This window comes from Bemisia tabaci, chromosome 1 (assembly GCF_918797505.1).
Source record: "Bemisia tabaci chromosome 1, PGI_BMITA_v3".
Classification (NCBI taxonomy): domain Eukaryota; kingdom Metazoa; phylum Arthropoda; class Insecta; order Hemiptera; family Aleyrodidae; genus Bemisia; species Bemisia tabaci.
Window position 1 is genome coordinate 61,583,122 of NC_092793.1, and position 27,985 is coordinate 61,611,106.

Sequence of the window (27,985 nt, forward strand, 5' to 3'; positions counted from 1 at the left end):
GACATACCTTTTTTATAATGTAGGGAGCTTCAACAACAAGCTTGCAACGGCGTTCAGTGAATCTTTGGCTCCCATCAGGAGTCTTTTCATCAGATAGAACTTCACACCCGACAAAAACAGGGATTAAGGGACATGTTGGGAATCGCCGCTCATAAGCCTGAAAGAAAGAAGTACAATAATTTAAAAAATTACCTGGGATTAAAATAAATTGTTTAAGCAAATTGCTAAGAGAAGTGGGGAGTTTTTCAAAGATTACTCGGTTTTGTTCCTAAGTCAACATATTGACGATGAAACTCTCAAACCACATATCTCTGATGCAGTATTTGAGAATCTCTGCTACTGTCTTGTTTTTTGGAAGGAGAACAGATCAACATTGAAATTTATGCAGAATTTACTTTGCAGAGAGGAAAAATCATGGAAATGTTAAGGAATTGACGTTGAGAAGTTCTCCATTTAAAAAATAAAATATGACGGGAAGTCTGCTACATCACAATCAGAGGTATGTGGTTTAGGAGTTTTAGAGCTGGGGAAAAAAAATAATAGACAAAAGTCACATCAGTCTGAATGCATCAGTCATCAGTTGGCCTATTGGTTAACATGTAAATATCTGCTGAATGGTGCAATTTCTGGATGTGACATTTGTCTATTCTTTTCTTTCCCCAGTTCTACCATTGATGCTTATAGTCTAGGTACAAGTGAAAAATTTAAAATGTAACTTTAAACAAACAATTAGGTATGATTGAGACTAGGTGCAATATTGGTGCGCTTAGAAAAATCAATGCTTTGTAATTCTTTGTACTTAATGTTTCAAATTATTATTTTATGTTTTGATTCTACATAGCAGTCTATCAAAGAATAATTCTTAAAATTTTCTTTTCAGTCCCTGACCTAGGTGACAATTGTGAAACTTTTAAAGCAATGTAATGATTCAAGTCCCTGTCTATATATAAATATTAATACATGCTTGGAGAAGCAGCAAATCTGCAACTATGAAAATAAAAATGAAATTATAAATAAATTCCCCTTTTAAGTAAAACAAGGCTATCGGTTAAACACAAGTTATTTTTTTGCTAAATCTTGTCGAAACGGTTAATTTTCATTTATTTCAAGAAAAAGCTGTCGCTCAATCAAACCAACAGTTAAAATAAGAAATTAGTCTCATAATCGATCAAGCATTTTTGTTGATAAACTTGTTAGATATGACAGATATAATCACAATTAATAATGGGTGCGCAGGTCGATTACCAAAAGTTAAAAGTGAGTGGCACAATAAGATATCGAATTGCAATACTTTGCATGGTTAAGATGGGGCTATGTCTGGTCTTGTCCTGACATGGCTTTAATAATCCGTCTGCTCACTGCTGTAGAAGAGGATAAGTTGGCTTAAGGTTAGGGGTCAGGCGATTCCTGGAGAACCATGCTGCATTTCGATGCTCAATCAATTTAATAAGAGAATCAGAATCTAGCAAAATCCGGAGGTAAATTTGGATGTTTTGTGTTCAGGTGCCCATGCAATATCGGTTTATAAACTCCGACTCCGATATACTTCGTTGGATAAGTACAATATTTAAGTGAGAGCTGAATCCTCATCAAAATCACTGAACTGAATTATCTTACCTCCATGACTAATTCGAAGGGGTATTTGTACACCCTTACAGGCGACTGATATTTTTGCACCATGATTAAAGTGACTCTCGGTCACTATAGCTGGAGCTGGAATAAATACACGCGGAAGGAGATTCGATTAGAAAGACTCGTGAAGTGACAAAATATAAACAGTGAGCACAGTGAGCACTGCGACGAGTGGTTATCAGTAAGTAAGGGAGTCACGATGAGACCCGATATATCCGCGGACGAAAAGCTAATATCGATGAAGTTTTTGACTATATTCACGAAAGATCGTTATAAATTATTTGAAGCTATTGAATGCGGGCACATGATTTAATTTCAACACGAATAATTGACGGACGTGTGTGATGTAGGACGCGTTTGTTAGGTCACTGACTCATACACTGCGATGGTACAGTGTACTGATAGGATAGAGAAGAAGTACTTAGAGGAGCAGCTTTGAGATGCCAGTTCTATCATGCCTGATTTCAACATTCTTCTTGATTCTTCGCAATGATTCTTCTATTTGAGAGAGATAATAATATTCGTCATTTGGAAGCGGTGTCACTATCACTGCCACTGCACTTTGGCCTGAAGTTCTCGCCAAAAACTACTTTACCGCAAGGCGCAAATTACAAATTACTTGAAATTACTTTGTTGTTGTTGTTGTTGTTGTTCGAAAATGTAAACAAGGTACTCGATGGCAACGCTGAAGCTTTGAGCGATTGATTTAGAATCAGCTGTTTTATGCCACCTCTGAACAGCTGATCATTATTATTTGTTTTGAGCTGTGAGTTTCCTCCTCTTGTCAAGTAAGTAGTCGATTTGGCGGTTTACAGGTTTTCTAGTTTTATTGCACGACATTTCAATTTAATAAGTCAGAAGTTCAACAATCGTCATGGTGGGTTTGTGGCATCTGTGACTCATCCATAATACAAGATCTTTCTTCCTATAAGTACAATAGTTAGGAAAAGCTATCCTCATCAGCATTCCCTAAAGAAATCAGCCTCATAGCCTTCTCTGCCTCATTTGTCAGCAGAAGAGGAAAACTTTGTGTCGACTGATGGAAGGAAGCCTGTTAAAGTGGACAAATTATTGGAATGGTAATTTAATGTCTGTTTACATCAGTTATGTTTAGATATTAGAAAAATTGCCATGAGTGATCGTGTTATTTACGCAGCAGATTTTGTTTCGGCTCACTATTTCTGTTATCTCTTTGACAGGACACCCCTGCGCTCTTTGAGGGCATAGAAAGAAAAAAAAAGAAACCCTTCTTCATAGTTCACTGTCCAGTCAAATACCACCTACCCTAGTAAGAATTGTAGTAGGAAGTGGTCCAATTTTCACAGATTATCTTGTTCTTAGAAAAGAGAAATCAGGGAAATTTTCAAATAATGTAATTTAAATTAATTACAGCAGGAAGTTCATAATCGTGCTAATGAAGGTATGTGTTTTTGCCATTGACGTATAATATAATCTAGACTGCACATTAGGAAATTTCTGCAAGACTAGAGTCCCTTCAGGCGAGACGATAGGCAACCCAGCAACACCCAGTAAGTGTACCGGCAATACGTACTGAGACATAATGGAAACGCCAGTCTTATCAGTGCCGTTGCCTGATACGGGTACACTTACCTTGTATATCCGGCGGGATCAACTAGGCTGAAGGCGCGTCTTTACCCCCCTAGCTGTCTTACCTTCCCCGCCTATAGTCGGGCCCAATGCACGGTCTAGATTGTATTATATGTCAACGGTTTTTGCAGTTTCACAGTCAATTTAAGTTATCTTTCATTGGCCTCTTGGATGAAAAAAAATGTCCCGATAGAAAATCCTCCAATTTAGCAATGGCGCTGATGCCTAACGGACAAAAATAGACAAGTATTGTCTTTTAAAAATCAAATGCTTACCTTAATCTCAATAAGGAAGAGAGTCCTCATCCAAGGTACCTCATTGTGTGATGCCAGATGGTTGACAATGACTCGGAATGTAGAGTAAGCAGTACCTGGAAAAGCAGGAAAATAATGAAAGTAAACAATAAATTTAATGAAGATACTCCTCCAAAGGTCCAGCAATCAACATAGAACTACAAACCAAGGTGGAACTTCATCCGTGGCCAGAGTAGGAATTGTGCAGTCCTGTAAATAGACACCATTGAGAAACAGAATGTTTTTGAGGAAAGGTGTACAGTCCAGATTTCATGCCTCAGCTATTAGAAACGGATAGAAACTCTCTGTCAATAACCTAACCAAACAAACCGATTGCCCAAAGTCTATGTTGTTCTGCTCCTTTTCTGGAGAGAAAATTTTGGAAAATTCATAGAAAAGTTCCAGTCCTCCAGATAAGAGTGTAAGTACTCTCTCTGAGGTGGTCAGTCTATCATTTACCATCCAAAAGCTAAAAGTGCGTTCAGATGTTCAGATGGGTTGACAAGCTGCATTACCAACATGTATCTGTTTCTTCAAATCACACAGCTAGTGCTGATTGCACTGATCTTGAAGCTGAAGCTTGTTTTGAAGCCATCTGAAAGCGCCCCTAGTATGTTGACTTTAGTAATTCAATGATTCAGGGCGAGATGAAATAACAGTTGTTGGCATTATTAAACATCAGTAATAAATGGAAGCAGTGTTCGAAACTCACGTGCGCCAACGCGCCAAATGTGCCTATGAAATCGATCATGGCGCCTAAAAAAGGAAGGCTCTGCGCCAACGTGGCCTCCAAAAAAAATTCCTGATTTTTCTGTTTGGTGATTATTCAAAATTTCCCCCAAGTTACAGTTACTAGTTCTGGAACTAAAACATCTTGAGTCTGACTTTTCACTAAATGAGCCGTGGTTTATCGGCAAAAAAGTCAATTTGGCCCCTAAAATATCTTCAATGGCCCCTTAAAATCGAGCTTAATGCGCCACATGGCTTCTGAAACTCAAAGGTGAGTTTTGAACACTGAATGAAAGTATCAGACCAGAAAAAAATACTTCATTTTTGACTTTTTACATGTAGCTCTTGACCGCAGTTCACACTAGGGTTGCAGAACCTACCCAGCTATTTCTCCTAGAGTTTTGTGCAGGTGAAGTGTTAGTTTGTAAGACTTTCTAAAAGTAATCAAAGCTTTCCTCTCTTTTATCTATAGGTTGGCAACCGCGTTGGTTTATCTTGGAGAATGGCATACTGTCTTACTACATGTCCTTGGAAGAAGTTAATCAAGGTTCAAAAGGTGCAGTAAAAGTCTCAGCCTGTGAAATTATCGGTGAGTGTAGGGGCCGTTGAAGAATATGAAGGATAAAGGAGTTAAACAATATAAATAATTCAATTAAGATAATAAGAGTCATTTTGATTTTAACAAACCCAACTGAGTTCGACTCAAGGCTCATGTTCAAAGTTCATTTTTTCATATGCGTCTCGTAAGTATCTAACTCTAAACTGCACAAATTTACCACTAAACTATTACCTCCGGCTAGTTGCCCCTCAATTGTAAATTGTATATTTGGACTGCATTTTGCAATTTGGAGCTATAAATTCTAACTCATCTGACAAAACACTTATGTGCATAGGGAAACTAATTGCACATACATTGCTTTTAAACCGGACCGAAATTTATAGTTCTTAATTGCAAAATGTAGTCCATTTCATCTTTGTTTTAAAAACTGAGGTAGAGAAAAAGAAGGAGTCATAGCCCATACAACTCTTCAAGGAAGCTCATCGTAAGATAGAGATCACGTAGAGTTAAAAAAAAAAATTTGGGGGGGAGGGGGGAGTTATGAGGCATAAGGAGATAAAACTAAGTAATTGCATCCCGGGCATCTATGAATTTGTTGGTGACATGAGCGAGTACAGACCATTTTTGGCATTGATTCTCTTGAGAAGGGCGTGATTTGTAAGTAATGTCATACTTGAAAAATTGTTATCAAAAACCATAATTTATATAGAAAAATGCCATAAAATCGAGGTATGCACTTCTGCAGTTTCACCATGGATTTGTAGCACCTAGTGTCCTACTTGCTTGAAACTGATCTCTATCTGTTGTGCCGATTTCTTTGTCAAAAAGACACAAAATAAAATAATTTAGTGCTTTGCAAATCTCCACCAAACGGAGGACTCATCCATTCATTAAAATCTGTTGGATGATTAATTTTCCTCTTTGTTTCTTCAGTTAGCAATGTTGATAATACAAGAATGGATCTGGTCATACCCGGGGAGAAACACTTATACTTGAAGGCGGCATCTTCACAAGAGAGGCAACAGTGGCTCATTGCATTAGGCAGTTCAAAGGCTTGTCTTACAACTAGACATAGACCAGGCTCAGGTATTTATTTTTCGAGTTTTGTAGTTTTCTCATGTTGGCTATCAGGGTATCTTCAGCAAAAGATATTCCGTTCAGCAAGAACAGCTGAAACCCAGTTTTTCATTCACCTCCTTGTCCAATTTCTGTAAATACTGTTTTCTTGTCACAAATGGACCTGTAGTCATGAAGGATCTTAAATTTTTTTTTTTTTTTTTTGTAGCTCTTATCTTGACTTTTTTTTACACTTAAATTCCAACAAGTATTCTATGCGGTACCTGATTCTGAGAGTTAGCGGTTTTTTTTAGCACTACGCACTCTTACCTAGGTTTGTGAGACTGCATAATGAAGAGCTCTTTTCAACTGATGCGGGTATATATACTGCTGTTCAATGCTAAACATTTGTAAAAATTACTCTCAGTGAAAGAAAAGGTGTCTTTCAAGTGGAAAGCAGATTTTTTTTAAAAAAAAATTCCATTCCAAAGTAACAAGTAGGATATGGATTTAATCTGATTTCTGTTGATGCAGACTCATCATCTCCTGATTCATTAAAGGCAAAGAAATCGGAATTGAAACTGTACTGTGACCTCTTAATGCAGCAAATTCACACTATTAGGAAAGCAGCAACGGGTGAGGCAGGCCCTGATACGGAGGTAATTAATAAATTATTTCATCTCCTCACTACTTTCAAAATTTTTTTTACCTCTTGTGACTTTAGATGTTTCAAAAATCAAATTTCAAGACCTTTATTCTAATTGGTAAAGCAGGACACTTACTTTTGTTTGCAGAATTTACAAAAATTTTTCTAACAGCTTGTCGTTTGCAGCATCATTAGAAGTCCTCAAGGTACCTGCAAAACAGGTATCCTGAGGTTTCGGCAGGAGGGATTCGGCGGCAGATGTTTCGGTGGGGAAGGTAGGGCGCAAGGCGGTTTTGGTGCAAGATTTTTCAGCGCAGAGCTTTCAGCGTCCCTTTTTTTAATCAAGAAAGTTTAAGACACGTGGCAACCCAGGACGTTTTTTGCATTTTAGCTAATGTATCTGGCGGAATATTCAAAAACATGGATTACTGGTCCGATACTCTTCTGACCCTGGTTTTGCTTCACAACTTTGTCCAGCAAGACAACTCTTGACTTTCTTTGAGTGTCAATAACTCCATACCAAAAAATCTGTGAGCCTGCAAAGAAATCTCAAGGCTTCCAGTGGTAGCTTTTGGGGTCGAATATGGTTAATGAAACAAGAACTTGGAAGAGTCCTTTAACTTGTACCTGCTGGCCTAGGAATACGAGAGGTTAGTTAGTGAAACTCGGATCACTAAGGTCTCTTAGAAATTCAGTGGTTCTAATTCTACATTCATCCATCTAAGTTTAGGCTAATCAAATTGCCTGCTGCAAATTAAATTTCTCCAAAAATGTTTACATCTGAATGGCGTTATTTTATTCTGTTTTCTTTTCTTTTTCATTTTTTATTTAATTATTCCTCTTTGCCATCAGGGTCTGATGAAGTAAAATTAATAAATATTTAATCTTAAATATGCTTTGCTCTTGAGCAAGACATTAAGTAGGGTAGAAAGAGGAACTGCAGACAATCTAGAGTCAGAAAAGCTGTAAGGAAAAGTTAACTTTTGCCCAGTAGTCAATCTCGTCAAATTTGAATTACAGATCGGCAAGATAATGTTATCCATATTGCATATCCAAAGAACTTACCTTTTTCTAAAGTATCGGGTAAAGAAATGTCCAAGGAAGGCACATACCGTTAAGCCTCCAAAAAGTTTTTTTAGGACTCTTTTCAGAAACAATGTTTTCTTAACCTTTACTCATATGTACATTGCAATGTGTTTGCAGAAAATGTATGAGGAATGCACGCTGCTAGAAGCAACCTGTGATACTTTTATTAAGACCTTAGAAGAAATTATGAATGTTTCTAATTCCAACAGTCCTAACGACTTCTTCCCTAACTCCAGTTCCATTTTTCATTCTAACCATTCTGGCATCAAACAGCAGACGGTGAGTGTAAATATTTCATTTTTTAAAACTTTTTCGGAAAAAAAAAAAGAAAGAAAAAAAAAAGGCATTGTATCAACAAATCAATCTCTATTAAAATATTCACTTAAACAATCATTGGCTCGTACAAATAATTGTGCATATGACTCCTTTAATAAATTTTAAGGTTAATTTATTTCATTCTTCCCTAAACTATTATTTCATTTACTCTCTTCGACTACAGGAGTTTCAGCATTTTCACATTTCTGACCGAATTAGGCAGTAAGCAACCTAGTCATATCTTGCCGAGACCAAGCCAACCAATGACTCACAATAAGTTAAACTTTAGGAATTTATTTGTAGCATGTAATACTCAACTGGCAAATGAAATTTTCTGGGATGGGCGTCCTTCTGTATGACAAAGAAACTTTTTTCACCATATGCTCTTCTGATCACGAAGTAATCATTGCTCAAGATGAAGAGGATCCTGAGCTTATGACTCAAAAGTTGATATCAGAAATTGGCGCCTTGAGATTAATGCGACTGAAACCAAGAAGTTAACCGTGGATAAGAGTCAGCCTCAGCAGAGGATAGAATTAGACGTATGGCAGATCGAAAGCGGTAAAGCTAAGGCCCAAGCCATCAAGAATAGAAAAATGCCAGGGTGGAGAAATATGGTCGTGTTGAATAGAGTGTTGTGGGATCGAAGGATTTCCAAAGAATACAAAAGGAGCATCTACCTCACGATATTCAGAAGTATAGTAGCCTACAGGTTTGAAGTAGTGCCCATGAAACTGCAAACCCAGATGGTTTCAGAGGCGTTAGAGATGAATTCTGATGTAGATCAGCTGGTATTTTCAGAAGAGATCTAATCTTAGAACTAATTTTAGGTTACAAGATATTTTTCCTCTCAACAATTAAATATTTCATCTATTTATGTTTTCAGAAAAGTCCAATTCAACCCAGTCTGCCAAAGAAAACAAGATCAACTTCTCACGATCGGTAATATGATTATAAATTATCCTCTATCACAGGTTGAATTAAAAAGTTTCTTGCCCTTGTTAAAAACAGAATAGTTTTAATAGTCCCATCAGAAATTGGATTCTATTTCTCAAAATGATAAATTCTCTGAAGCAACATTGTACCAGATTATTGTAAAGAATTATGAAGAATATGTTAAAGAATCAATTTAAGGTTTCTAAATAAATGTTGTGTCCGATACATTTGAATACTGAAGCATAAATTGGCTTAAGAGGGCATTAATTTAATTAAGAAACAGTTCAGTGGAAAGGACGTATCCAGAATGTCATTTAATGCTGTCTGTAATGAGAAGTAGACAACCACGTAATTATATACAATGCAATTCCATGAGACAGCACAGCTACAGACGTTCAAAGCTTTACTGTCCATCTCTTTCTCACTTGATGTGAGGAGAATAAATTTTTCACTGTGCCGTGAATGCCGTGATACTCCAGAAGTACATAGTACTTAAACCAGATTGTCTTCTAGTTGGGTAGGAAGTTAGTACATACTTTCAGTTATCAAAATTTTATCTCATCAAAAATGAGACACATGCTCATTCATTTCTTTAACTGAGTTTTGCTGATCTCCTCTCCACCTTCAAGAACTTGAAACAACTGGGGGTGATTTGCCCTGGGGTCAAGTTGTGATCAAAATGGTTGTCGATATATTGCATTATTTAAATTAACAAATCTGTACAAACTTGTTTTTGCACCAGACAAAATGGCAACCTTTGTACTTGAGTGAATAGAATCGTAAATACACTAAAAAAAAAGAAAATAAGTAATGAACATTATGTGAAGGAATAAAGTAACATTTGTCTACAAAAGATAGTAATTATGTTTATGTAATATTATGTATTTCACTACAGCCAAATGCTGTATTGAATGCCTTTCTCTTTTTAAATGTAAATAAATTATCATCATACTTAAAGGGGCAGAAGCTATTATCTTTTTTGCATGAAATTCATGGTTTCTTAAAATTTTGTACAAACTGTCATAATACTTGCACATAATATTATTGCACTATTCTAGAGCAAAAAAACTGATTTGAAACAATCTCTTCTCTAATTAATGAATTATGTGCTATGGCAACCCAAGTAATGAAGCATCCATTATTTCCTGTTGAACATTAACGAAAGGCTTGCTCATTATGGTCTTTTACATGTCCATCGAGAATTCTGGCCTGCGCTTTAAATTTTGCGCATCAGAAGTTGATGTATACCTTCTATAAGACAAGAGAGAATAAATTTGTATAACTTACCCATCTTACAATTGGCTTGTAAGTATTAAATGATTTCAAAGCAACATCCCGACGCTGGGACATAAAGTCTCGCAAAACTTTAAATTCTTAAGTTACCCATAATGTAACTCTATCTTTACTGGTTGGAGCAAACTATGCCATGAGATTTTTGGAGAATAATTTTTGATGATAGATAATTAAAGTTATCTAGTCTATAAAAAGTATATTCATATTTAACTTTTATTTGATAGCAATGATTCGATTTTGACCCTGCAAATGCTGTGCTTTTTTAATTGTTTAAAAAAGAAATGTGTGAACACATTTTTCAGGATTTTACAGTGATGTATAAAAAAAGTTCATAGCAGCTTGTAGTTCCCTTTATTGCCTCATGGCATATTTGGTGTCACATTTGTGTTTATAGCATAATGTAGTATCTATTTCGAAGCACAATCAACTAAATCAATCAGCAGGAATTTTGAAACTACTGTTTGCACAACAAGACATCAAAAATCTATTTATTGCATGGTACAAATAGGGTTTTGGCTCGCTGTGTCGTCTTGTCATTGCATAAAATAGTTTCAACAATCAGGCTACAGTTGGAAAGCTAAACCATATTGAAGTAAGTCCTACTACAAGTTTCAAAATTCAAGTTCTGTCTTCGTAAAAATGTAAGCCATGTTAATTTTTCTGAGGCTAGGATAACCTCTAACAACTTGTGGAAGACTATGAGTAAACTTAAAATATTGGTACCTCAAATATGTCACTAAAAATTATCTCTTTCTACATTCTAGTTTAGTTCTTTTTTACGTTAGTGTTATTCTAACATGTACTTTGTACGTAAATGAGGACTTATCTGTAACAATAATGGATGTCGAGTTTTCACATTGTGAGAAAATTGCGTTTGAAGTTTTCGAAGCTTTGCACTTTTCCGCCGGTAGAATCGAGAGGATTCCCATAAAGATTTTCATGAAGAGCAATTCTTCCAGTAAAAAACACACGTTTTACGATCTATGTGAGTGAAAAATTGAAGGAGTAACAGCGATTTGAAAAAGATGTGACATCCGCTATTTTCACTGCAAACACTTTTTTATGCATGAAACAAAGTCTTCAGGAAGGGTAAAGCTGGTGAAACAATTGAAATTACCTAAAAGTAAGTCAATGCTGAGTCATTTAACAAAATTGATCAAGAAACTAAACCGTTTGTAACTCTTACAACAAAAACAAGGAACAAATCCTAAAATCAGTTAAAAATTCAACAATTCTGGCGAGACGGTCCCGATACGTATAATTTGAGTGTCAGCTACAGCCCATGGCCGGTGGGCAGGCAGTTATCGCAAGTGGATTCAAATCTCCACAGAGTCCTGCCGCGCCGGCCGGGGAAAACAGTGGATTCTCACATCTGCTGTTTTTACGAATAACATGATTTTCAGTTCATATCTCGCCGAAAAATTGCACTGGAAGTCTGAAACTTTGCACAGGCATTCTTGGAGGCTCTAGATTTCGAAAAAAGCGATTGCCCTAAAAATGGCGGATGCCAGCGACTGTTACTGTTACATGTATGTCCTCAAATACTTTGTCATTTCAATTGATTTTACCAAAATTCTGGAACCATGCTTTGAAAAAAAAATTATGAAAATTGATTCTCCAACAATTGATTTTAGCACTCTTCACAATTCTTGATATCACCAATGTATTGTTTGATGTAGCTCTTCGATTTAGTCTTATCAAACAGTAAATCCAATGATAACGTGGTCTTCTGATTCGGTACTCACTCGTTCTATTTACAAAATTTTCATTCTAGGTACTGAATTAATGCAAGTAAGTATTATGTAAATTTAATGGTTTATTTTGTGATGTATACTCAACCGGAAAATTCTTGATGGTACGTCCCTTGTAAATTCAGCAAGCTCTAAAAGAAAAAGGTTGTATTGAAGAACTCAATTTACCTCAATAAATTAAACAAGCTCTATTTATTGTGGCCCTAATTTTCACCGAAAACTGTTCAAACTTCAGGACACGTGGGTTTTCACCTTGTAAAATTTAATAGTTCCCATTCATTGACAAATTTACAAAGTAATGTTTTCAAAGTGATGTTATTTTTGGCATCATGTTGTAATGAGAGTGCTTGAATTCAGATTTCTTTGATTCTTGTCTTTCAGTCTGCCAATGAGTACGTATGCTTGTGTTTAAAAGGAACCAACGATGTAGCTACCAACCTATCCTTTTTATTAATATAAATTTAAGTGGTGACTATCAGAACAGCACTTAAATATTATCAAATGTATTCTTCTATGGCTCTACTTTCTCATTTTACTCATTGTAACTTCTCATTGCATTTGTTTCTTTGAGAGGCCACAATACAAGTAAAGTGAAGAATAAAATAGTGTATTTCCTTCATTCCTAAAAATACACTAAAAGTAACCAGTATTATGTCAGTTGATCTCACCGTCTTAAAGTAGATGCTACCACCAAATAATATTATCTCTTGAACTCAGATCTTTAATTTGTAGTAATATTACTTATCTACTGATGTCCCGAAAAAATGGAAAATTCAAGTTCAGCAGATGATAGGAAGGAGATTGATGTTTTTTTTATCAAGAGTTTTTTTATATTGATTTATCAATCTAAAATTAAGATAGACAAATGCAAAAATGGAAGTAGGTCATCAATGCTCAAAATAATTTCATTCTACAAAAGAATTGATGCTGCATTGTCTATCATCAAAAACTGACACATTTAATTCTCTCACCGAAATGTTGTCCATAAAAATGTAACAATAATTACTATGCCTACGAGAGGAAACATCTATCCACATTATCAGATCCTTTTTAAATATTATTCTGTTATGTGTTGTAATTATTATGCCAGTATAAGTTTGTTGTGTGTTATTTACTTTAGTAAGGTGTTCCTGAAGTTTCCCATGAAGTCTCAATGAGAAAGTACATTAATTCTCAAAATTGCGCCCTGTCACCTGGTTACCAACATTTTTTTATTACTTCCCAGGAAAATGTTTGGAAAGAAACTTGGCAAACTGAATGTGTTTCTACCAAGAGAAACCTTCACTAATAACTTTCTGAGGCTCTGACTATTTTATTAAAAATATTTCTAAGTGTATACCAAATGTGTTTTTAACACAAACTGGAAACTTCTATTTACAACTAGATTAAGTATTCTAAAAGCGAAGAAAGCTTTGTCAGGAGGATTGAAATGATTATTTCCGAACGCAAGAATACTAACAATAATTATGTTCCTGAGAATTTTAAAGCAGCTTTAACCATTCGAAAATAACTTTAAAAAAATCTTATCTTTCTTTCGACCAACTTTTGTCTCATATTGCCGGAAATATTTTTTTTGGAGTAGAACTCCAGAAGAATAATCAAAAGCAATAAGAAATTGTTTTCCTCATATCTGCACACATAGCTCTTGAAAGGTCAATCTTTTTCGCCTGGAAAGGCATCCACTACCTAGTCATCCTTAATCAAGAGACTTTGAATCGTGCATGGTGTGCTTTAATTTTCTTTACTGACTTAATTATGAGTTGGAATTGGCCAGTTTCTCATAGGCATCGTACTTTTTACTAATTTGTGGTGTTGTCTGTGGATATATTCTCTTTACAGATTCCTAGCTCTTTCCTTCTCCATTAAAATTTTAACAAATTGATTTATTAAGAGTCCACTTATGGTTACCGTTTTATGTACTTACCTTCTTTACTGTTAAATTAGTTTGTTTTTGTTGGATTTGTACATTCCCTCTTTTTCAATAAAATAATTTTAAAGTTATCAATAACTTAGCTTCAATCGTTTGTTTGTTTTTTTTGTTTTTTTTTTGTTTTTTTTTTTTTTTTTTTTTTTTACCTATTAAAATAGCAACTTCAAAAATTAGGTACAGGGAAAAGTTGTGAAAATGACGGAAAGCAACAATGCATATCAATGACTACGATTTGAGTCAATAAATACTCAGCATCAAAAATGTATACGCAGACGACACGCTCTTAGCCTTTGAATCTGAAAATAGAACCTCTCTTTTAACAGAAACAGAAATCACCACTAAAAGAATGAAAAAGAGATTAAAAAAGAAAAATCTGAGTCTCGAGGAAAGCAAAACAGAAGCATTAATATTGGCCGGTAAAAAAGAGATATCTAAAGCCAAAATAAAAATAGATGAAACTGAAATTGAAACCAAAGAAATACTTAAATACCTGGGCTTCTATCTCACAAAAAATTTAAATTTTGATAAACACTTGGAAATGACTTGTAAAAAATTAAATAAAACTGCCAATTATTATAGGAGAATTCTACCAAACACGTTCGGTCCCACTTTTCATAAAAGAAAAACAATATTTCATTCCCTCTTATCAATCCTCTTTTACGGCATAACTATTTGGATAACTGCTACACAATGGAAAAATTTATAAAACTAATTGAAACTTCTATTCGACCCTTAAAAAAGACTTTAATCTGCGGCTATAACTCGATATCAAATTTTGCCCAAGATGTAATATCAGGGGTTCCTCCAGCCAGGCTCCCCGTTGAACTAAAACGAAGAATAGCAAGAGGAGAGAATAAACTAACTGTAGAAAGCAAAATTAGAGACAAATGGCGAGAAATACGGGAAAAAGAAACTGGAAACAAATGGATAAAAACAGTACTAAATGATTTAGATGCCTGGCTGGATAGAACTCACGGCTACCCTGATTTCTATCTGACTCAGTATATGTCCGGACACGGCGCATACGGAAGTTATTTGGATAAAAGACATCTCACGGATTCTCCTCTGCCCTCCTGCGGAAGATTAGATACTCCTGAACACACATTTTTTGCTAGTAAATTAAACGAAACAGATAGGGAGAAATTAGAAAAGGAAATCAATCATCAAATATGTGCAAATAACTTATTACAACTTATGTTAGAGAATAGGAAATACTGGAACTCAGGATACAATTAGGTACATTAAGAATACTTTAAGATAAGAATAAAATGTACCTAGAATGATAAGATAAACAATATTATACCAAAGCCTCCCCCTCACCTACACCCCGACGTAATGCCAACAGGCGGTTCCGGGGCCCCGATATTATAGATAGGTATAGACTAAGACCAGACAATTAGGATAAAATTTATAATTAAGACTCTTAAAAAAAAAAAAAAAACTCAGCATCGCAATTTTTATAGTATATTTTTTTCTTTCTTTCAAGTTTTAAATACTTCTATGGTGCCAATATAGACAATAGACAAATTCTACAACTTTACTTCTACTACAACCTTTCACCTTTGATTGCGGAATTGAAGGCGTAGATAGTGGTATTCAGGATTTTCATTTTTTTTCTTTCTTTGAAGGTGGTAGGTTAATGTACTTTATTTTTAATTTAAAAGAGGAGTTTGATCAATTTGAAAACAAACCAATATTCACCAACTCGATTCCTAATATGGAACAAGAAGTAGGTATCCTTAAGTGAACAGATATTTTTCTTAAGGCCTCAAGGGCCAAACAGAGACATTGAATAGAGGGGCCAAAATCCAATTAAGTCTCGAGAAAAACAGAAAAAAGTTCACTCAATCTTTTGAACCTAGTTTTAAGAGGTGCTCTTCAGATGTATTCATTTTTTGGGCTTAGGTAAAAGACTGAGAGCCCGTTGAGTGGCAAGGTTTTTCTTTCTTTTCTCGCAACTTGGGATTTTGCCCTCGGGCCCTTAAAAAAATATTGGTTGAAATGCAAAGTTTTAAGTCTCTGCCCATGTTTTATTTTTAGAAAGGAAACTAATTAAAATTCTCTTCAAAAGTCTCTATGAATATTTTTGAACAGTTGAGGATGAAAATCCACTCGAAATTGTAGGTAATATTGTTTAATAGGTAGCTGGTTATTAACGAGAAGATTTTTCAACACTGCAATTGAGAGATACATTTTCTACTGAAGCCACTGATTTCAGTAAACTGGGAGTTGCATTTTGATGCCTAAGGTATGTATTAAAATCGATAATCAGTACCATTTATGAATTCCGAACTGAGGATGGGTAATTTATTAAATCAAGCTTATACCTATACTATTTTGGGAATTTAATATTGCTGTCACGAATATTTTACTTTTCCAGAAATTAAAAAAACATGCACAACAGCTTCATATTTTCGAATTTTTTTATATTGTCTTTTAAAAATCTCAACAATCGTAGAACCAATTTCTGGAACGCCACGTGAGAAAGGCCCCGTGAAGAAGATGAGGTTCACCTTCTCGTTCATAGACGTGCCGCAGTTTTGAAATTTCGCGGTAGTGAATATTGTGCGTAGTTACAAATATTGCTCAATAGGTTGCAGTGCGCTGGTGCTAGTTGTCAGTTGTCACTGTCAGTTACTTTTTTTGACGCATTGACGCCGCTGAAAAGCTGTTTACGAAATTTGCACGTCATCTAAAGCTCATATTTTGAAGTTAAATCGTGTTTTTTCTTAGTGTAACTTCCGATAGATTGTCTGTTAAAGTGTTTTTCATTAGCACCTGGCAATGGTAACCCAGAAATTCTCCCCAGAAGCTTTCAAATTTGATCATCTCTCAGGTTGAGGTTAACTGCTCTTGAACTTGTAAAAATGGGCATTATCTTATCAAAATTCAGAGTAAGTCATGTTATTTATAACTCAAGTCATATTTTTTCTTAATTGCTCTCAGATCCAATCTGCCCTTTTATGGCCTGACAGTTTCATTATGGTTTTTTTCTTGGTCCAATAGCAGATACATCTTTTCAGTACCGAAGTATGTAATCCCCTTGCATTTCTAACACCTGTGTTTAATTTTAGATCCCAAGCTAGAATACCTCTGGCAATCAGCCAAAATTTTATTCAGCTTTTCCAATTTGTATTATGTTGGGTAATCAAAATGTACGGCCTTTTCCCTCCCATCTGAAGTAAGTCGTTTCTCTTCCGTTTCACTCGAATCATCCCTCATTGTACAATCTTGGCGCGTAGAACATGAGACCGTCACAAGTTCTTATCTGAAGTATGTAACTTGCTTAGACATCAAATTCTTAAATAATGAGCTGATAAGGAGCTTCTTTATTCCATTCAACCCAGCATGTGTCCAACTTACCATAAAAAATCCTATGATGTGGCACATTTATTGCTGTGTATTGCAATGAAACCAGTCTCACTTTTATTTGCTCAGAGTTTGGACTACAAAAATTAAATTTGGCAATCTTAGAACCCTATTAGATTGTTAGTCTGAGAAACTTAGCTTTGAGCTCTGTTAAAAGGTTGGAGAGGTATGAATCAACAGAAAATAATGCCTCGCTAGCAACGTAAGTACATAACAGAGGCATATAATGTGTAAACGGTCTGGTGAGAACTCACAGAGATTGCACCAGGCCATGTATCAGAAAATCGTCTGAATGCAAGGCCCAAACTTTCAAAGGACTGGAAGGAAAGTTGCGACTTCAGCATCCATTCCTTGTAAAGTTTAACTTTTTGACAATTATCTGTTTCTCATTTTTCAGAAAAAGAAATCCAGTGAAGAAGTCTTGGAATCTATTGAAGAGGTAACTTTATGACGGAACAGTTTTACCCAAATATTCAATTATAATTCAAAAGTTTTGAAAACAAAATATTTCTCTTGCACTGTAGCAAAACATTACTCTAAAATCATTTTTTAAGCATAACTTAAGTCGAGATCAAATCAGCTATGTCGGCACAATTCATGGTAAAGCAAACATATTAAATCTAAAGGGGACAGCAGCCCTAAAATCGAAAGTGAGATAGTATTAAAAATTGAAGCGGGAAGGTATAAGAAGCAAAATGGCTCTGTCCCGAATGATAAATTCGCAAAATCGGCAGAGATATGAAAGATTGTAAGTCTGACTGTTGACATCATGCACTCCTGGTGCAACTGCGGCTCACACGCACACAACTCGAAGTCTGGCGCGTTTGCTGTCTGTTGCCGGAAAGTCGCCCTAAGCAAAGAAAAAAGAATAGGCCCGGAACCAATAACTTGTCACGAACTCACGTCGGCCACTTGACACTGGAGACAGAATGCAGACTGCGAAATGCGAGATTGAGCTCATGAAGTCACGCGCTCAGCTGTTTTTTGAGGTAACGGCTCAACGAATGTAGATATTCGCAAACAGATTTCGGCATCGTTCATCGTACAATTTTCTTCATCGATGTAGCCAAACTTGTTTTTAAGGTTGCCATCCCCTTTAAAAGTTGCTCTCAAGAAATTTCAGTATTGAGTCAGTCTCAGAAAATGTTAGCATAACCAAAGCTATAGTCATTTACTTTTCGATTGCGTTTTATGCAATATTCTAGGTTTTTTTCCTAGAAATTTTATTTGTTTATCAGTTCCTTTTTAAAAAATCAGGAGAAGTAACTGTGGCAGTTGACTGAATCATTTAATTAGGGTTGTTGCCTTAAGGTAATCCTCATCTCACCAACGGCACATTCATAATTTCCAAAACTGTCAAAGCTTTTTGAAAACTGTCTAGTATTATTACTTTTCAGACGATCAGCAGCATTGAAGAATCTCAAAAAGAGTCACAGTTGCAACAGAAGAAAATCAGACAATTTTCCTATATATCAGTCACATTTTTAGTTATCGCAGCTTTCTCATATGTCTACTTCTTCTCCAAAACACTCCGGCGCCCTCAAACCGTGCTTATTATCATACCAGTTTTAGTCTTGTGAGTATTTCTTTGCTCTCCATAGTCATATTTTATTCCTGATAACTCAAGTAGGTACCATATAAGTTACACTTCTGAAAGATGTAAGAAATTGTTTTAAATAAAAAGGAAATTTTATTTGGCTGAACTCTGAAGTAAAAATTCTTCTTTGAGTAAAAACTTTCTTGGAAACTCAGAAAAAGTAGTTTCCTACATTTCATGGTATAATTTTTCTCTGGGAAAAGGTGCATCAAGCATATGATAAAATTAAACTAGGTAGTTTATCATACTCACATGGCTGTATTTCTCGCTTGCAAAAGATCCATCATTGTTGCAGCTTGTTGCAGTCATCATAAGCTATTTAATTTATTATGGAGATTCCTTAATGGCAGTCAAAACTGTGCCTAACTCTGGTTTGAAGATTGAAGCATTCTTTAAAGCTCTCAAAGGCCATCAATTTTCTTTCAAGTCGTGAAATGTTGAAAGTTTTTATCTCTGCTTATATCAGTTTGCTTGGACATATGTAGAGAACCTCCATTTAAAAGGGCTGTACTTTCCTAGTAATATTCACAACGTGGACATTTTTCAAGGGTCCTCAGATTAACTGCGAAACAGAGTCACGGTTAATCTCCTAGGATGAAGGTAAAGCCCTCAAAATACGTCCTGTCTGTGAAATTTATTGTGTATGCGCAAATGGGTTCTGAAATAGTGATAGGTAGTTGAATTTTATGTGTCTTTTACTCACAGCTCTTGCATAAATAATATTTTGTCTCCTTGTTGGGTCACATATCATAGGGACTAACATTAAGCCAGGGGTGCAGAAAACGCCGAATGACACCCTCGGGCGGGCGCACGAAAATACGGAAAAGCCCCCAAAAATGTGGAAGGAGGGAAAATTATGAAGAAACATTAGTCAGAAATCAACAAAAAACAGGAAAGAGGTCATCTTTCTTTAAATTGGTGGGAAATTTTGTGGAAAACGGATGAAAAAAAATGTGGAATTAAAGCCCGCGGGCAGGCGTGTGAAAATGTGGAAGCTTGGAAGATTCTGCACCCCTTCAATAAGCCACGAGAAGTGCTCTGACACGTGGTGGCCCTAAAAAGAGCCATTGGGAAGGGCAAGCCAGCCAGCTGCAAGGTGTGTCCCAAATGACTGACGGGTGCAGAGTGTGCACAGGTGATGAAATCGCGGCTTATATAGCTGCGACTGCTGCAAGGTGTAGCCAAACAGCTGCTCTGATAGGAAGAGTGGGTGGCTTGCCGCCACAAACACATAGGTGTAAAGTTATATAGGTATGTTGGGAAGTAAATAAATGTCAAGGATTCTTGTTAAAACTGATTAATTTACTGCAACACTAATTAATAAGCTCTTTTTATTGTTTCAGAGGGGAAGTCTCAAGAAGATTTATTACATGGTATTATCAAAGAAAAATAAAGCAAACTCAGAAAAAATTGATTGACTTGCGCGCTCAAAAAAAGAGAATCCTTGATGAGGTAATGAATAATGAAACTTTCAACAAAGCCAAAGAAATTTTGGAGAAATATGCGCCGGATCAGCTACCAAAAGGATCAGGCATGGTTGTTCCTTTACTTGTGAGTAACTCTGATATGTTGCATGTCATAATTTTATTATTTAATCGATGTAACTGCAATATAATCAACACATTTTGTCTGTAAATGATGTTGTGACTTCTGTGTTATTAACACTAGTTACATTGCCGCCTTATTATCTTCAGTAGTCAATAGAAGTCTCTGTTTCTGAGAGTTTAATGATGTACACAAACAGGAAAACTGAGTTTGTAGAAGCATTGCGGAAAGAATACTCTTTCTATGTATTGACAAATTAGCTCAAGGTTAGTCGTTTTGTAAATGGAGGAATTTTGGTTCCTTATTGACAAATACCATCCGTATGAATCCAATTTACTACTATCTGAAAACATTTGTAATTTTCTTTGGCAAGGTATGAAGTATTTTTAAGTTCCAAAACTCATGAACTCCGAGTCTCTAGAGAGGTTGAAAAGAGAATCTTGTATTCAGGTATACTTTTGTCTATTTGCAGGGTCACAGGGCCACACCAGTCAGTGGAGCAAAAACGCCCGCAGTCAATAACCCTGCAAAGAAAAGTTTGTTTTCTCCCGATAAATCAGTAGTTCCTTCCCCGACAGTCATCAGTCGTCGGTCTCTAGTCAACTCACAACCTTCTCACAGTAAGTTGCCTTAATTTATTGAGTACTAATTGGACAACGTTTAGCAGAAAGAAACCAAACCACATCAGCTATTGCCAAGATTGACTGGGCAACTTGATTTTTTACAAGAGAACATTTGTGCAGATTCCTTCAAAATTTTTAAGGAATTTGCCTCGCATTAAGATGAAAATTTACTGAACTTCGCATAAAAATCCGCACAACCACTCTCATTTAAAGAATTAAATTGCCCAATTAAATTTGGCAATAGCTGATGTGGCTTGGTTCCTTCCTGCTTAACACGGCCCGATTTGCTTTTGACCGTTCCTTAGAGCTTCATCAGTCAATAAGTAAATGAACTTAGAACCATAGACATGTTGTACTCATACCTGTTCATTCCATTTTCTAACCATTGTATCACTCATTGATTTTGATCTCAATTATGTCCGAGCAATTTTACTTAATCTTTAGGAGCAATGCTGTGAAATGCAGTGACCCTGTGCTCAAATATGCTTCGTGTACACAATTTGCCTCTTTTTATTTTAATTTTCCCATCATTATCTATTTTGAATGCCATGTGCTATCCCTAAAACCAATTTCAAACAAGATACATCTGCTGGTGCATATCTTTATTCAAAGGAAATATTAATCAGAAACCAAGTAGAAAGTAAGGATTATTAAAGATACCTGTGAAGATGGTCATGTGGATCAACAACGGGTCAGGATATACTTACAGGGTGATCCAAAAATCCTGCACCACCCCTCAACCTCTAGGGCTCTTTCCACTTTTCAAAGTGGTCCATTCAAAATTTTAGAGCTTCTCTGAAGTCATTTCCTTTGACCTAGGAGCTAAGTTCCTATCTCAATTTGTTCAAAAGTTACTTGAGTAGATGCCTGGTGCTGGTGGCGCAGGACTTCGTAATACCCTGTAGTCGGTACCGTTTCTGTGAAATCATTTATATCCTGGAGGAAAATGTTAGCTTCAAATTGATCAATGGATGTCTCCAATGACCTCATCAACAAGTGCTTCCAGTGACATTACTAATGGTCCTCTCAGATGACATAATCAGTGGGCACCGCAAATGATGTCTCCAAGGGGCGCTTCTCTGAAGATTGCCCTTGACGAAATCATCAACAGGTGCTACTCATGACGTCATCAATGGAACTTTCTGATGGTATCAATGGTTGTTTCAGATAATATCATTTATGGAGGCCTCTCATCCCATAGGATGGAGCCCTGAAATGGAGAGAGAGGACCTTCTTCAGCCAGTGAGGCAGAGCTGTAGAAGGCTCCCCCTCAGGCAATGACTTCAAGCCCAAGGAGGGGGGGGGGGGGATAATAAGTAAAAAAGTAAATTGAAATTTCTTGAAAACTCATGATTTGTAAACTAGGAAAATAGTCTTTATTTTTGGTTTTATAAATTCTCATATTATACTTATTAGATTCCCCTTTACTTTGAATATGTTTAATGAATAATTAATCTGTTCTTCTGAGGAGTATTCAATTTTTTTTTCTTTTGTTTTTTACAGATTTACCAAGACCCATTTTACCCACGGAGAAAACAATTTTGGAAAAATTAGTGGAGTTGATCGTGGGTGACGGGCCCAGTCAAAGATTTGCATTAATCTGTAGTGCGTGCAATTCACATAACGGCATGGCTCTGAAGGAAGAGTTTGAATATTTAGGTAAGTTTCCTTTCTTGGAGTTTTTTTACTTCTTCTTCCTCTTCTTTTAAGTAATATCCATTCAACTCTTGACTTTTTTGAAAATTGCTGGAGTTCAGAATCTTTGTAATGAGCGAATATTATACTTGTAAGCTTTTTCTCTGTAGGGAGAGAATCAAACTGGTTTAAAGTTCTAAGTTCAGATCCACTTTCAATTTTCCTTGCGAATTTTTTCCTAATCATAATCATAAATTATGAGGTGTTAAATACTATCAGTCATGAATCAAATCTGTTTAGTTTAGATGTTTGGCCAATGTATTAGTTTGTTATTCAGTGAAAATGGGTTGACTGAGGAATTAACTCATGGCAAATCTACTCAAATCTACTCAATCCAACCATTTTTAAAGTTGTTAGTGAGGAGGAAAAGAATAATAACGTCACCGAATAACCGAATTTGTATTTCATTTGTTCATCCCTCCAAAACCTCCGCAACTAAAGCTTGGACTTTCGGAAACTATTTATTCACTATCTTATTAGCTGTATTATCAGCCATATTATTATGATATTATTATCTCAGATTGGTCTTGTTTAAATACAATTTAAGAAGATCCCTTTGGCCTTATTCAAAATGCATGTTGGTATCTGCTTTCTTAGTGTTTAATTTTTTCATTTTATCTGCTTTCATCTGCCTGCAAAAAAAAAAAATAAAATAAAAAAAATACAAAAATAATAATGTATGGAACTTTTAGGACATATCTAGTGTGATAGCGTCAAATCGTTTTGGCAGCATTCCACTCTGGCTTTAATGTGTATCTCCCCTTCTGGAATTGTAGGCTAATGATTTTAGGCGCGCAGAATTTTCCGAAGTGTTGAACTTTTTGCAAAAGAGAGGATTTTTGTTCAAAGCAAAGGTTGAGCCCTCCCTCCCCCCCCCCTTAAATTTTTGGTTTCTCTTTAATATTCCGAGTTAAGCGGATTATCCTAACTATGTTGAGATGACAAAACAAAACAATACTTGATATTTTTAGCACTTTGATGTCTTGTTCTACTAACGTAAAATTTTGATAATTCGCCCTTCGGATTAATCCTAAAAGAAGCTCCACCACAAAATATCTTGAGCCAGTCAGACTCTGGTTTATAAAAAAGATGGAACTAAGAGTTTTGTATTTTTAAACAATGGCAATTATATTGTCAAATACTCTGATGTTGTAGCTTACAAATGTGCTTACTGTGGGTACTTCAATCCAGCACGGAAGCAGAGGCTTGTAGCTCCAAAGCTTCTTGATAGTGTAAGCAATTGGGCTGATGATTCAACTCTCAATGCATCAATTCCTGGTAACTACCCAGCTCAAATTTTTATTTTCCCTTTCATATTTCAATTCTATTGATCTTTTAGCTGAAAATGTAGCCTCCGTGAGTTGAGTCTACTCTATTTTTAAGGCAATACAAGGAAAATATTAAATTCTAAAATTAGAGTGGCCTTCTTTTTCCCTCTCTCCTGGGAAATCGGAGAAATCGTGGAAACGAGTCAAATTTATTGACAAATCCAACACTCCAAAGAATGTCCTAAATCATCCATCATTAAAACTTTCAGCCATTGGAAAAGTTATCCTCTTGGAACTTTATATTCATGAGTCCAACACAATAAAACTAATGCTATGCAAAAATGAGATATGCCATTGGTTGGTTTTATAACTCGATCTCTCTATCTTGCCTTTATTGAGATGGATAATCAAAGAATAGTCAATTGTGAATGGGAGTGCCTCATCAATTATTCCCTTTGCTTGAGGAGTAACATAAAATTGAGCGGTGTAACCGACAAATCACATAACTTTTTTTCAGCTTGGTCTCATTTTTTTTTCCTATCGACAAATCTAAAATTTCAGCCATGAGTGTGCAGTCTGGTTTAAGAAAAGAAATGCATTGGTAGGATTTTGAAGTTCTGGTAATAATTTGGCAAAATAGTTTATTTATAATAAAAAGAAAATCACCATAAGTACAGCTGTTTACAAAATGCTTCACCATGAACATTATTAGTTAAATATGGATAGTTTTCATTAAGACTAACAGCGTTTACTTATTTAACGTAAGGATTTCGTAGAACTAATGATGTGAAGTGAAAGTTATTGAAAAAAGTAATTGTGGTAAAATTAAGGTGCTTTGTCCCTATGTGTGTTGAAAAATGAGTGGTTGCTCCTCTGATCCCCACATTTCTAGGGAAGTTTAAAACTTGTAGTCTCTTTTTTAAATGACTCCTTTTTCCTTCTAATATTTTTTGCTTCACAGGGTCAAGAGGTGTTCCATCAACAGCTTTGAGAGCGAATAATCTCTTAGAAGACCAGGGTGGTGAGGATATAATAAGTGATAAATCATCTACAAACTTGAATCGGGTGATGGACGGTGAGTCAAATGGGGAAGCAGTGGGTGAAGTTGGTCATGTAGTAGATAATACATTTGGTGAACATGTTACAAACCCAGTAGACAATGAAATCAGTAGAAAGGTGATCAATGACGATAGCAATAAATTAAATGGTGAAGTCGATAGTGAAATCATATGTCAGAAGAATTCTGCACTCATGGATGATATGAAAATGGAAGTGGATGAAAGCCTAACAGAAAAAGGTAACTTGACATCATATATTTATAGAAAACATTAAAATAGGTTTCTTTCACTATTTGTCTCAAAATCTGATCGTTTCCTAATGTAAACCGTCGCTTTAATGCATCTCTTGGGTTGTTTTCTAAACTCTTCTTTGCAGAAGTGCATTGTCTTGAGGATATAATGGTTTGAAGTTCGCAAAATGCCATAACATTCCGCTGAAACACTATTCCCTTTTGTCTACAACAGTATGCCTACAAGTGAAAGGAAGGGCAAACCTTTAGTCCAGGAGCCTGATAAGTCTACCTGGAACTTCGGGTACACAGATATTTTCGTAGCCTACTTTTTGTTCTTTGGGTCGCTGAATCCGAATCTGAAGTTTCCTTACATGTATCTAGTGTGCATTTGCCGCCATTTTGAAAAAATTTCCTAAGAAGGCCTTTCTTGCAGTTTTTTTAAAAGAGCGGCTACTCATGAGAAAAAATCCTGGATTTAGTTGACATTTTGAACAGCCAGGCCCGCCACAAGGGGGGGGGGGGACGTACCAGGGCCCGTGCCGCTGGTGACAAACCACTAGGAATTCACATATAACTCTCGTCTTGCAAGGAAAAGGAAAAAATTTCCCCTAAAAATTTCGCAAATAGTTAATAAATTTTCCAAAACACGCCGGAGCACTTTGGAATTCTTCTACTTTAACGATTTCTATCTATTTTCAAGATTTTTTAGTATAAAATGATATTTTTAGTAACTGCGTTACATTTTCTGCAGTCGCCGGATACTAAGAGTCTCCAGTCTGGGCATCCTAAACTTTAATGGCTCAACTCCTATGGTATAGACGAAGGAAAGAAGAATCCAGGGGACCTGGCCCCTCCCAGAATTGAAAATAGAATCTGCCCCCCCCCCCCCACCCCAAAAAAAATTCCAGATGTTTTGAATGCAACAATTCGAAAATATTTTTTGCTGAAAGTGAAAAAAAAAGGCGTAATTACTCTGCAGAAATTGATGGAAAATCTTCATCATGGAAGCTTCAAAATGCGTCCAAATAGATTTAAAATTTCAACAATTTTCCGGAGGAGGCCCCTCGGACCCCCCTCTGTGCTAAGGGCCCGGGCCTGAAAACTGGTACCAGGGCCCAAGATGGCATGTGGCGGGCCTGTGAATAGCTGACGTAAATTGGAAGAAAATGGTACATAAATATGCTAGGTTTGCTGTAAAATTTAAGAAGATACGCATCGTGAACATCGCGCCCATTCACGCTTTCGCGGCGCACCCGTCAACAACGCGCGGTCCGCCAAGCTTTGAAGCGTTCTAAAGTTCCGAGCTCCAAGGTTCCTCAATTTTTTAGCAAACCTAGCATATTTATTTACCATTTTCTTCCAAATGGGCCTGTTGCAAGGTGCGGGGATTTGCAAATTGATGCCTTATTCCTATGGCGAATTCCACGAAAAGAACGATGGCGCAACTAAAAAAACTTGAAATGGCCTCTCAAACTCAAAAAAAGCTGTTTTTGGAACCGACCCATTCGAAACGGTCACTTGAACTGAAAAGAAAAAAAACCTTTTCTTTTAATAACATAGATTAATCCATTCAACATTCTAGAAAACCAATAGAATGAAGATATGAATCACCATGTAAAGGTAATTTATAAATAAACATGCATTCTCTTGCACACTGATTTCTTGTCAAGTATGGTCTGAGTATACCTATACATAGAACCTGGAAGTTTCCACTGAATTGGCTGAGAGCTCAATACTTTGTTTCTTTCAATTATGAGTGGCCAAAAACCCAATAATTTTGAAAGTAATCTCTGTATAGTCTCATTGCACTTGTAATTTCTACTGAAGGAAAGAAACATTTAAAAATCAAATGCTAGAAGGCCTTAAGAGACATCTTTTGATAAATTGAAATACGTGCTGGTTATTTTCAGGAGATATGATCCTCCGGTCTAGCAATGAAATAGCAGAACTCCAGACTCCATCGAATCTCAATTTTAAACTTGTTTCTCTTGAAATCACCAAGATGATATGTACTTACCGCCAGTCATGGATCGGAGGGTCTATGACCAAAGAGTTCTAGGTAAATGTATCCAACTGCTGTAAAATTTGTGATTTTTTTTTGTTGCTAGATCTGGGCGAGTACGTCTCGGACGAAGAGTCATCATCAGAAACTGAAAGTCCTCTGAAAACTGCAGAAACAGCCAAAGTACACTGATGTAGTGACAATAACCAGATTCTGTAGTCCAGTAATTCTGCGCTCCAATTTCTATTTTCTGAACTTCTCACTCTTATAACAATAATTCTCACAATTCAACTGTATCATTCATTTCTTTTAATCAATTTTTTTTCATGAATCAATCCAGATATATTCTTAATATTTTTTTAAAAAAATATAATTCTTGAGGTGCACTGCTTGTTTTGCACCTGACCTTATGGCTTTCTTTCGATCTAAAACTGACAGTCGTAGATTACTACAGCATAAGGGAAAACTTCGCTCATCTCTGTTCAATTATTGTAATATATATATATATAAACTTATTTTAAACTTCCTTTTGTTGTTCATTGTAAAGTAGACCTGTCTTTATTTATATTTTTTATATCAAGTATGCTCTTGAATAAACTGAGTTTTTTGCTTTTCCATATACTGCTCTCTTTTTCACCATTGTTTACTTCACTGCAGAGGCAAGTCAAAGATATCAGCATGGAATTTAACATAGTATGACCTTGTTAAACAACTATTTCCAAATAAAATAATCCAACGACTTTTAAAAATGAAGGTAGCAT

The 27,985-nt window shown here is 35.9% G+C and overlaps 3 protein-coding genes across 11 annotated transcripts in view; 2 read left to right on the plus strand and 1 right to left on the minus strand.

Annotated features, from left to right (window-relative positions):
- Window positions 1-2,162, minus strand: part of retm (real-time) — a 135,422-nt gene extending 133,260 nt beyond the window's left edge. For all 3 annotated transcript variants that reach the window (XM_072304802.1, XM_019049473.2, XM_072304791.1), the window contains exons 1-2: window positions 1,618-2,162; window positions 8-157 (exon numbers count right to left, since the gene is read on the minus strand). In XM_072304802.1, coding sequence (XP_072160903.1) covers window positions 8-157; window positions 1,618-1,680 — 213 coding nt within the window. In that variant the 5' untranslated portion in view covers window positions 1,681-2,162. The remainder of the gene's footprint in view (window positions 1-7; window positions 158-1,617) is intronic.
- Window positions 2,163-2,301: 139 nt separating this feature from the next.
- LOC109035757 (pleckstrin homology domain-containing family A member 3) lies at window positions 2,302-13,912 on the plus strand. 2 transcript variants are annotated; one of them, XM_072304825.1, is made up of 6 exons: window positions 2,302-2,420; window positions 4,735-4,851; window positions 5,755-5,907; window positions 6,412-6,536; window positions 7,727-7,888; window positions 8,811-13,912. In XM_072304825.1, exons 2-6 carry the CDS (start codon window positions 4,785-4,787, stop codon window positions 8,868-8,870), a joined length of 567 nt encoding a protein of 188 aa, XP_072160926.1. In that variant the 5' UTR covers window positions 2,302-2,420; window positions 4,735-4,784; the 3' UTR covers window positions 8,871-13,912. The 2 variants fall into 2 exon arrangements, with proteins under 2 accessions (XP_072160926.1, XP_018905048.2); XM_019049503.2 differs by lacking the exon at window positions 2,302-2,420 and adding an exon at window positions 2,427-2,711.
- Window positions 13,913-16,442: 2,530 nt separating this feature from the next.
- Lnpk (zinc-ribbon metal-binding protein lunapark) lies at window positions 16,443-27,841 on the plus strand. 6 transcript variants are annotated; one of them, XM_019049500.2, is made up of 9 exons: window positions 16,445-16,728; window positions 17,601-17,642; window positions 18,601-18,779; window positions 20,144-20,351; window positions 20,818-20,965; window positions 22,472-22,627; window positions 23,819-23,941; window positions 24,893-25,006; window positions 27,331-27,841. In XM_019049500.2, the coding sequence occupies exons 1-9, from the start codon at window positions 16,702-16,704 to the stop codon at window positions 27,414-27,416; spliced, it is 1,083 nt and encodes a 360-aa protein (XP_018905045.2). In that variant the 5' UTR covers window positions 16,445-16,701; the 3' UTR covers window positions 27,417-27,841. The 6 variants fall into 6 exon arrangements, with proteins under 6 accessions (XP_018905046.2, XP_018905045.2, XP_072160968.1 ...); XM_072304867.1 differs by lacking the exon at window positions 27,331-27,841 and adding an exon at window positions 25,366-25,941; XM_019049498.2 differs by having other exon boundaries at window positions 16,447-16,728; window positions 24,893-25,228.
- Window positions 27,842-27,985: the final 144 nt, after the last annotated feature.